This window comes from Psammomys obesus, unplaced genomic scaffold, assembly GCF_907164565.1.
Source record: "Psammomys obesus unplaced genomic scaffold, mPsaObe1.curated_primary_1811, whole genome shotgun sequence".
NCBI classification, from domain to species: domain Eukaryota; kingdom Metazoa; phylum Chordata; class Mammalia; order Rodentia; family Muridae; genus Psammomys; species Psammomys obesus.
The window spans coordinates 16158562-16169624 of record NW_026592118.1 but is presented as its reverse complement, the minus strand read 5'-3'; the positions used below and the strand labels follow the sequence as shown (position 1 = coordinate 16169624).

The 11063-nt window shown below is 42.0% G+C and overlaps 1 protein-coding gene across 6 annotated transcripts in view; it reads right to left on the bottom strand.

Moving 5' to 3' along the window:
* Positions 1-2671: 2671 nt before the first annotated feature.
* Ptpn12 (protein tyrosine phosphatase non-receptor type 12) overlaps positions 2672-11063 on the bottom strand; it is a 66528-nt gene continuing 58136 nt past the window's right edge. For all 6 annotated transcript variants that reach the window (XM_055612655.1, XM_055612658.1, XM_055612660.1 and 3 more), the window contains 5 exons: positions 10714-10782; positions 10224-10291; positions 8721-8751; positions 5770-5871; positions 2672-3529 (listed from right to left, as the gene is read on the bottom strand). In XM_055612655.1, coding sequence (XP_055468630.1) covers positions 3468-3529; positions 5770-5871; positions 8721-8751; positions 10224-10291; positions 10714-10782 — 332 coding nt within the window. In that variant the 3' untranslated portion in view covers positions 2672-3467. The remainder of the gene's footprint in view (positions 3530-5769; positions 5872-8720; positions 8752-10223; positions 10292-10713; positions 10783-11063) is intronic.

Sequence of the window (11063 nt, the reverse complement as noted above, 5' to 3'; positions counted from 1 at the left end):
GGTGGGCTTGGAGGATTCAAAGGCCCATACCAGGCCCAAGGTCTCTTTCTGCTTGCTGCCTGTGGATCAGGATGTAAAGCTCCCAGCGACCACTCCAGAGCCATGCATGTCTGCTTCCCCCCTTAACGGACGAACTCTCCAAAAACTGCAAGCAAGCCCTCAAGTAAACGCTTTCTTTTATAAGAGTTGCCTTCACAGCAACAGAACAATAACGTAGACATACTCTAAACTCTGAAGTTTCCACTCTATAATTTATCTCCAACACACACACATACATACTGCAAGATAAACAGAAAAGGGTTCAACACTATAATCTGAACCATTTCCAAACACCAAATAACCACAAGAGCACCATGGTGGAATTTGTAGTCATAAAACTTGATCACAATGAAAAAAAGTCTTATATATACAAAATAAGAGAATTCATTAAGCCCAAGGAGTGGCTTTTCAGCACCAGATAGTTGTCCGTGAGCTGGGCAGTAGAACCCAGGTAGGCATGTATGTGTATTTACAATGCTTAATATGACTATTCTGCCTATATGAATACATGCTGCGTTCCAATGATGGTGTTTCGAGAAACCGCTAACCCACAATCTTTTAGACTTTAATAGCAGGTTCCTACAATTCATCATCTGTGAGAGGCTAAAGGTATTTTTGTGTGATGCGTTCCCATATGTCCAGGTACGTGCGTACATGAGGCCAGCTGGGTCAACAATGGACATCTTCTCAACTGCTCTCCACATTAGTTTTCGTGCAGGCGTGTGTGGCCACAGCACATATGGAGGTCAGAGGACAGTCACTCATTGGCACCACTGGACAGAGCAAGCTAGCTTGCCTGAGTACTTCGGGGAAATGTGCCTGTCACTTCCTGTTAGGTGTGCTGGGATTAGATACTCAATGCTACCGTGTCTAGCATGTGCAGACTGTGGTCATGGGCTTGTGTGACACAAACTTTACCCACTAGGCCAGCTTACTTCCACCTCTCCACTGTTTCACACGGTTTAAATTTTATGTGTTTGCATGTTCTGCCTGCATGTATGTACAATATACGTGCCGGGTTCTGAGGTAAGCAGTGGGTGTCATCCCTTGGAACTGGATTTCTGGATGGTTCTGAGCTACCATGCGGGTGCTGGGATCTGAAAGCAGATCCTCCATGAGAGCAGCTAGTGCTCCTAACTGCTAAGTCATCTCTCCTGTCTCCCACTCACTGTATTTTTGGAACAATTTCTCATCAAACCTGAAATCGGTTCACTGATTCAGCAAGAACGACAAACCAGAAAGTCTCAGGAATCCTCCTGTTTCCACCTCCCTAACACCAGATGAGACGTGAATATCTGGTCGCCTTGATACTTGCTAGGTAGACCAGGCTGGCTGCAAACTCAGAGATGCCCCTGCCTCTGCCTCCCAAGTGCTAAGAATAAATGTGTGCACCCCCAGGCCCGGCCCACACCTGTCTTTTTATGTTGAGCGATGGAGAGCCGTACTCAGGTCCTTGTGTTCCTAACAGGCACTCTGTTGATTCAACTATCTCTTTTGCCCCTGAAACTTTTTTCAGTCCAGATCAGTTTAAGCTTTATTAGAAGTAATTTGCCAGCATGGGCTGTAGCACTGATACAGCCTAAAATACCTGTATCTTCAAACAGTCAAGTATCTCCTGGACTACCATTTTCTAATGCCTAAAACACACAAAAACTCATATTCTAACAAATCATCATGAAAACCATTTGTTTTAAAATGCTAACATAAAGCTGGGAGTGAATCTCATAATCATTTGGGAGGTTGAGGCAGGAGGAACAGCAGCAAACCAAGGCCCACTGTGGCTATATAATAACACTCACCCCAGTCTGGAATACACAAGATCCCAGTGCAAAAATTAAAACCAACTTAACAGAAATCACAAATGAGTAACTAAAGCAGAAACAACAACCACGCAATATTACAGCATTGAAACAACCCTATGAATTACTCTCTCTCTCTCTCTTCAGGCTCATGGTTTCCGAATCTTTAAAATGCACAGGGAAAACATAGTGTGCAATCCAATCCCTGAGACTGAAATTTAGTCTGAGTGTTTATGACTGCAAGCTTCCATCCTGGGAGGGGAAGACATGCAGGACCCTCCCTTGTTGGGTGTTCTTCTGGGATCGAAGAAGAGAATGACAGGATGCTTGGTACTGACCAAGGACAGTGCTGAGAATGGTCATAGCCTGTTTTTTTTTTTAGAAGGCACTTTCTAGTCTCACTTTCAAATCTCGTTATGTTGCACAGACTAGTTTTAAAACTTGTAAATTCAAGCGATCAAATGACCCTCCTATCCTACACGTCTTCCATGTAGCCATCTCCAGACATAAAGCAGGATTTCTAGGCTGTCCCATCCCATAATTAAATGATTACATCCACCCACAAAATATGACTTAACAGGTAGGAATGAAGGGCTGGCGAGACGGTACAACAGTGAAGCGTGCACACCGCTCTTCTAGAGGACCCAAGGTCAGTTTTCAGAAGTCGTATCAAACCGCCGACAGTGTCCTGTGATCCCAGCTCCAGGAGGACTGTATGCCTCTGGTCTCTGTGGCACCAGCACTCACACGTACATAACTCCACACATGTTTACAAAGACACAATTTAAAAAACTGTATCTTTTTCTTCAGAATAAAAAAAGCAATACAAGATGTAGCAGTGTAAAACTGTTTGTTTTTAATGGCAGGTCAAATATCCTGAAACATACATGTACTCTGATAGTCTTCTAATCCCAGTTGAATTCAAATTTTAAAGTAACACACACGAGCTAAGAGAATTCAATATTGTTCCAAGGCACTTACTGAATCTCCATGACTAGATGAAAACAAGAACCATTAGGATGGACAATTAGACAGTATATAATATAAAAATAACTTTTTGCTTACAATTTACAAAATGTATTATTATTACAATCTTTGATCTCTGATAACCTGCAATGCTGGCTGCATGATTCCAGCAATTTTAAAATTCAGAAACTGTTTTCTAAAACTTCAGGGCAAATAATTTACAAGTAAGGTACACAAAGACTTAGACCATGCAGAAATTCTTACATCTTCTGTTAATAATATTTTATGACTTCAACTTTATCAAATTATATACCTACTTGCCCTGTACATATACAAAATAATGCATACATGATAAAACAGCAAAAGAGTAGTCCTTTAACTCAATTTATCATAAAAGTATTACTATATTAACAGGTCTACAAGCAGCTTGTAACAGGGTTAAGAGACATTAAGGCAGTAATACTTGAAGTTACAAAATAAACAATAGGTAATACTTTTTCCTAAGTGTAGTATAAGGCAGGTAGATGGTCCCAGCAGAAAATATTAAGGTAACAATCTACACTGCTGTTAGTCCCACATTTTAAAGATGGAATACTATAAATCTGGCTTTCGGTGGCACTTGAATTTTCCAGTATAATTTAAAGTGTCTTTTAGCTCCCTGAATCATGTCCATTCTGAAGGTGGGTCTCTTGGTCCTTTAGGTTTTCCACAGCGATTACCAAAACCTGTAGTCAAAACCAATAAAAAACATAGTATCAGATTAACACTCAAAAATAGTTTAAAAACATTAAGAATACAGGCATAGCTCCAACCCCAATTACCAGGGTCCCCCTAGCACTGCAACAGAACACCAGCTGCAGCTTCCCTTCACCCTGTCCATGCCTCTGGTAGATCTCACAGATCATTTCCCCTGGCCTGTCCTTCCCCCAGGCTCCAATACCAGCAGCCATTCCCCATAAACAGAGCAGAGCAGGCCAACAAAACACACAACACAGGCATCACTCTCTGAAAATCTAGAGAGGAAACAAAATCAAGGAACCAAACACCCACCCAACAAAGACAAACCCAGAAATCAGCCCCTAGCCTACAATCACCCCCAAACACAGATGCCTAGACTCCAGCACAGGACCACAATCACCAACAGTCAGGGTACTATGTCTCCACCAGAGGCAGAATCCTACCACACCAGCCCTGAATACTGCAACATAGCTGACGCGCAAGAAAAAGACCTTAAACCCGACTATATGAAGGTGATAGAGGTCCCTAAAGAGGAAATTAATAAATACCTCAGAGAAAACATGGGAAACACACACAAAAATTGGACGAAATGAATAAATCCCTTTAAAAAAGCCAAGAAAACACAAACAGATGAAGAAATAGGAATAGAGGAGGGAGAGTATTCCCAGCTCAAAGACACAGAAAATATTTTCAGCAAAATCATAGAAGAAAATTTTCCTAACCTAAAGAAGGACATGTCTGCTGGGCATGGTGGTACACACCTATGATCCCAGGACTCAGGAGGCAGAGTCAGGTGGATCTCTGAGTTCAAGGCCAGCCTGGTCTACAAAGCCAGTCCAGGACAGCCAAGGCAACACAGAGAAACCTTGTCTCGAAAACTGGACAAACAAAACCCAAACAAACAATAACAAAAAGAATCAACAACCCCCCCCCCCATTCCCCAAAAAGGACATGCCTATAAGGGTATAAGAAGCTTACAGAACACCAAAGTAGACTGGGGCCAGAAAAGCAAGTCCTCTTGCCACATAAGAAACAAAACACTAAACATACAAAACAAGTAAGATTAATAAAAGCTGCAAGGGGAGCTAGGTGGTGGTGGCACACTTGAGAAGCAGAGGCAGGCAGATCTCTGAGTTTGAGGCCAGCCTGGTCTACAGAGTGAGTTTCTAGGACAGCCAGGGCTACACACAGAAACCCTGTCTTGGTGTGGGAGGGCATCTTCAGAAAAAGAGCAAGTAATATATAAAGGCAGACCTATTAGAATTACATCCAGCTTTTCAATGGAGACTCTAAAAGCCTGAACAGATGTCTTGCACACTCTAAGAGACCCTAGATTCCAGCCAAACTATTTTACCCAGCAAAACTTTCAATCACCATAGAAGAAAATGAGACATTCAACAATCAAGTCAAATTTAAACAATATTCATCTACAAATTCAGCCCTATAGAAGGTGCTAGAGGGAAACCTGAACCCAAGGAGGTTAACCACACCCATGAAAACACAGGCAATAAATAACCTCAGACTAGCAAACCATAAAGGACCCTCCCCCCGCAACAGCACCACCATCACCAAAATAATAGGAATTAACAATCATTGGTCACTGGTATCTACATATCAAAGGTCTTAATACCTCAATAAAAAGACAAAGACTAAGAGAATGAAGGTGAAAACAGGATCCATCCTTCTGCTACACACAGAGGAAGAAGGGGAAGTGCCTACTGAGTGTGCTAGAAGACAGAAGGGTAGGCAACTGAAGGACAGGCATTACTGAAATGAAAATTTCTGTCAAACTGGAAAATGTCTGGCCCTAGAATGGAAGCCTGGGCCAGAAACCACTTCAGCACACTCTACCCTAAGGGAAGTGCTCAAGCCACTCATGACTAACTAGCCAAGTGAGAAAACAGAAGAGTTCCCTTTGGTCATACGCTCTAAGAAACCCCCAAAGACAACTGCATAACCAAATATTTCTATTATTTAATGTCCACTACTAGCTGGGGCTGCTCAGCACTTCCAGGGCACAGGGAGTTGTCCAGACCTTACCTCAGAGTAAAGGGTTGGAAAAAGATACTCCAAGCAAAGGGACCAAAGAAGCAATCTGATGTAGTCATTCTAATATCTAAGAAAATACACTTCTAACCAGAATTCATCAAAGGAGATGGGGAAGGACAGGTGCAAGCGATAAAAGAGTGCCAATATGCCTGGCTTTTAGAATTATGAAGTAAGTTACCAATATCTGTGGCTTCTGTTAGACTTTCTGCTATTTGATCTTTCTTGTCCCTGAAAGTAGGCGGACATTCTGTACAAGCCTCTGTGTGGATGCCTCCTGCATCTAAAATAAAACAGTCCTCATTAATCACCATCCTGTAAGGCAGCATCACATTCACAATACTTTGTCAGAAGAAGGGTACAGAATAAAAGAACCCCGGACTGTCATTTCTAGAGACTCGGAGAGAGGTGACCAAGCATTTTTAGGTACTTATTCATGTGGGGTTTTTTTTGTTTTGTTTTGGAGGTATTTTCAGATGGCCTCACTACATAGCTCAGATTGTTCTGAAGCTTCAGGTCTCCTGCTTTGGCCCTGAGTGCTGGAACCACAAGCACGCACTCCAGACCAGCCCCGTGCTGGGCAGCATACTGTACAAGGCTGTAAAGGGGGGGTTCTTATGCTCTCCTTATTTCGCCAGTCCGCAGCATGGTCTGCTGTAGTTTCTTAAGACACTTATATAGTCAAACAGCTTCCAGTTGATGGACGGCTTACCACTCTCCATGCCAATAGGAATTCTTCAAGTCTTCTTGTTTAAATTAGTTAATCTATTCATTTAAAGACTGATGGAAAGATTGCTTTTAAAAAAGTAATTAACATTAATTTTTCTATAACTTTCTTCCTCTCTCCCTCCTTCTTTCCTACAAGAGGGATCTTGGTAAGCAGACCAGGCTGGCATCAGATTCTGCCTCCACACAGCTCAAATTGGAGGGATGCACCTAGCTCAGCCTCCTTCAACCTCTGGGAAGAACCTTTCTAGAAACCCAGGGTAAATCTAAAGGTGATCCCTGTCCGTAAGATGCTTGTAGCCTAGAGAAAAGTCAACAGTCCTAAGGTTTGTTATATTATTCTTTGCCCAACCTAACCTGTCCTTTTTAGTTTTCTTTCCATTTTGCCGAAAGAGAGTCTTGCTATATAGCCCAGGATGGCCTCTAACTCCTGATGCTCCTGCCTGCTTCCTAAGCGCTAGAATTTCAGGCATGCATCATCATGCCCTACTTGGGTTTCTTTTACGTTTATTATTTATGAGAATGCAAATGCCACAGCATGTGTGAAAGCCAGAGGACAATTTTCAGGAGTCGGCCTCTCCTTCTGTCATGTGTGTCCTAGAGATTAAACATGCGTTGTCAGGCTCAGCAGCAAGGGAACCCACCTCATTTAAACAATTTTCTAAAACAAACAAAAGTTCAGCTCAAGGGTATACCAAGTCCTGTCAGTTCCAGACAGGACCCGGGGGTTACAGCCCTCCAGCTGCTGGCCTGTAAGAGACCTGCATAAATCATCTCGTAGTATGGTAAACTTCATAATGAGGTCACACAGAGATACAATGAAGACAGGAGACAGAAATGAAATGAGTGCAGGTGAGGTCCTAAGGGCCATCTTTAAGACTTCAATTTCTTAGCCAAGTCAAGGTCATCTAGGAGCAGGACTCAGGGTTAGAAGCCACATTTAGAAAGCCAGGGAGGGGGCTGGAGAGATGGTTCAGTGGTTAAGAGCACTGTCTGCTCCTTCAAAGGACCCGGGTTCAATTCCCAACACTCACATGGCAGCTCACAACTGTCTGTAACCCCAATTCCAAGGGATCTAACACCTTCACACTAATGCACATACAATAAAATTAAATAAATTATTTAAAAAAAAAGCCAGGGAATACAGGAGATGGCGCTAACTGAAGCAGACAAAAGAAGCAGGTAGCACCAAGAGCCCCACTATAGGTGTTTCAGAAGGGAATAGACTTAAGGAAGTCCAGGGAATGAGCAGGGTGACAGTAACAGCAGTGTCACCATTTGACAGTTACCATGTGTCAGGAATGCTTGCTATCCGCTGGTCTAAGACAGGTAACTATTATTATCAGTATGGCTTTTTTCTGAGACAGTTTCTCTGTATAGCCTTGGCTGTGTTGGAATTTGTAGACTAGGCTGGCTTCGAACTCAGGGATAAACCTGCCTCTGCTTCCCAGAGTGCTAGGATTAAAGGCTTGTGCCACTGCCTCCAGCTTTTTTTTTTCTTTTTTTTTTTTTTTGGGGTTTTTTTTTTTTTTTTTTTTGAGACAGGGTTTTTCTGTGTAAATAGCTGTGCCTGTCATGGAACTTGCTTTTAGACTGGACTGGCTCTAACTCAGAGAATCTGTCTACCTAGCCTCCCAAGTGCTGGGATAAAATTTCCAACATAAAAATTAATAACATCGATTTGATGATGGCAGAAGTCCTTCAATGGTCCCTTCCCTCCCTCCCACTGCAGACAAAGTTTTGTGTAGTACAGGCTGGCCTTGACTCTGACCCTCCTGCTTCTACCTCCCAAATCCTGGGATTTCAGGTGTGTATCACCATACCTGATTTGGGGGGCTGCAGAGTTAGGACTCCATACATTTCAGGCACATGCTGACTTATCCTCAATCAAATAGAAAACTGCTAACTTGATAGTATAATTACTGTTTGGTTTTTTTTTTTCGAATAAATGGAAATACCTTCAACAGAAGATTTCTAAGACTCTTTTAGGGACACACCTTGTAGGTTAGTCAGCAGCATTTACTCAAAACGTAAACTTCTAAGTAATTGTTAATTTTGGTGCAAGAGAATGAACCTAGACCTTAGATCTATTAACAATATGATCATTCAGAACTATACCCATAGCTTCTAGATATTTCAATAAATAAAAATACAAAAATACCAAAAAAGTAACCTATAACTCATAACTTCTGATAATAACTTTCAAATGATGACTTTCAAATTGAGATCAGTAATATCTGTGTGTGAAATAGTTTGGAAGAATTATATTACAGAACTGTACTTTCTCAAGAAGTTATCCTAGAGACCTCCATATATAGAACTGACCAAAGAGCATGAGGCATAATATGTGCTACTTTAGAGAAATCAAGTCAACAGTAGAAAAGAAAAATTAATCTAATATCTTACCATGTTTTTCAGTTCCAGAAGTTATCAAGCCCTGCAAAGACATTTAATAGCTATTACAATAAGCTCATCTTATATGCAATAAATAGAGCACTTAATCTATTATAGAAATATATCCCAAGAAATTAGGGTGTATTAAAAAATCCCCTCTTTATTATTTTATTTAAGTAAAAATTTTACTAATTTTTAAATAAACTTTTGAAAGAGAATCTCACTTAGGCCAGGGTAGCTTCAAAGTCACTATGTAGCCAAAAGTATCCTCAAACTCGTCGTCTTTCCTCCACCCTAAAGTGCTGGGACTACAGGCATGCACCAACATGCTTGGTTTGTATCGAGATTTTTTTCCCCTTGAGACAGGGCCTCTCTGGGTAGCCTTGGCTGTCCTGGCCTTGCTTTATAGACCAAGATGGCCTCAGAGAACTCACAGAGCTGCCTGCCTCTGCCTCCCCAAGTGCTGGGATTACAGCTGTGTGGCACAGCACCTGGCTTCTATCTATATTTTTTAATATCAAAGACAAAGAAAGCAATGGTGTTTCCTTATTCTTGAGATTTTGTTATGCTTTATTTAAAAAGTTCCCATCAAGGTGTTGGTGTGTGTGCACAGGGCTGTGGCTGACCTCGGGACCTTGCTCTGTCCTTCTTGTCTGAGGCAGAGTCTCACTGAGTCTGGACACAGGCCAGCAGTCAGGAGGCATCAGTGCTGTCTACCCACACGGTGCTAGGGCACACCTGGATTTCTACAAGGGTCCTGGGATGGGAACTCTAATCCCCATGCATCAGCAGCAACTGCTGCCCCGCTTCCATCCCACAGCTCCTGTTACACCGGTATATGCCATACGGGAAGTTTCTGCATAACAACACCCCCACCTAACAACTAACGCACACAGGAACACACAGCTGTCATCTACCAACACCTACTGTATTTTATCAAACTGTGCTAACCCTTAGTACAAGTTACCACAATGGAGTGTTTTAGGAATATAGAATAAATCTAGTGTGGTTGTATATGATAGGGGGACAAAATGTAGTATAGGAGCTTATTCCCCCAAATAATCAAAATGATTTAAAACATGGTCTAATTTATGAATTTTTCAAAAGCAGTTTGTCCAAATAATAGTTGGAAGAGATGGTCTTATGAAAGCCAGAGAATTCTTTTTAAAATATATCATATCTTTTTAAAAAGGCTTACATAGACTTTTAATCAGGAGGAGGGTCAGCAGTTCAAGGGCAACCTTGGGCACAAGGTGAGTTTGGGGACAGTCTGACTACAGGAGACCCTACCTTAAAAAAAGGAATAAACAGCAGGGTGGTGGTGAGGAGCACTCAGGGAGGCGGAGGCAGGGTGATCTCCCTGAGTTCGAGGCCAGCCAGGTGTACAGGTCAAGTCTAGGACAGCCAGGGCTATAGAGAGAAACCTGTCTCAAAAAAGCATGCAGCAATGGTGGCAACTGGTAAGTTAGGGTAATAAGCTAACGGTAGAGCTATTGCAGTCCCCACGCAACTCACTTCAGATTCCCTTTGTTCAGACCATTCCTCATCTGGAGGTTCATGCCATTCAGATCTCACAGGTATATCTGAGAAAAATGAAATCTCAATATTAAAAGTTTGTCTTTAACCCTTGAAATTTCTTTGTATTAAAGTCAATACAAAACCACACCATACAAGTTTTAGAAACTGTCTTCATAAAGATGCCCATCCACAACCCAACTTGAATTTTAACTTATACACTCGAAAGTGAAGTTGTATATGCTGTCTTTAGTGAATGAAACACCCACTATACTGCAAATATATTTGAAATTGCATTTGACTTAATTCTAGTAGTTACAATGGCTGTTACAAATGCCATCATCTGTAAAAACTACTGCTTAAAGAACTTTTCTAGTGAGTAATAAAAAGCTGTCGGCGTCAGTTAGGACTTAGATTTTGGTTTTCATTACTCAGCACGTTAGCTGCAAGGCTAACATCAGCAAGGCAGAGAAAGCCTTACCATGCTCACCTGCTAACACGAACGACTCAGGCGTTCGCTCAGGCAAGGGGGGAGGCGACTCCTCCCCTGCATCAGCATCTGCATTAAACACAAATTCAGACAGTTAAAAGTCAGCAAGGGCCACCCAAACAATACAACTTTGATACTTTAAAAAAATTCTGTCACGGACCAAAAAAATTAGTTTTCGAACATTGTTACCACTAAATTCATGATCAAGAAGAATTAAGACTCTCCCCCAACCTCCAAGACAGGGTTTCTGTGTGTACCCCTGGCTGTCCTAGACTAGCTCTTTAGACCAGGCTGGCCTCGAACTCCCAGAATGCTGGGATTACAGGTGTGCGGCACCGTGCCTGGCAAGA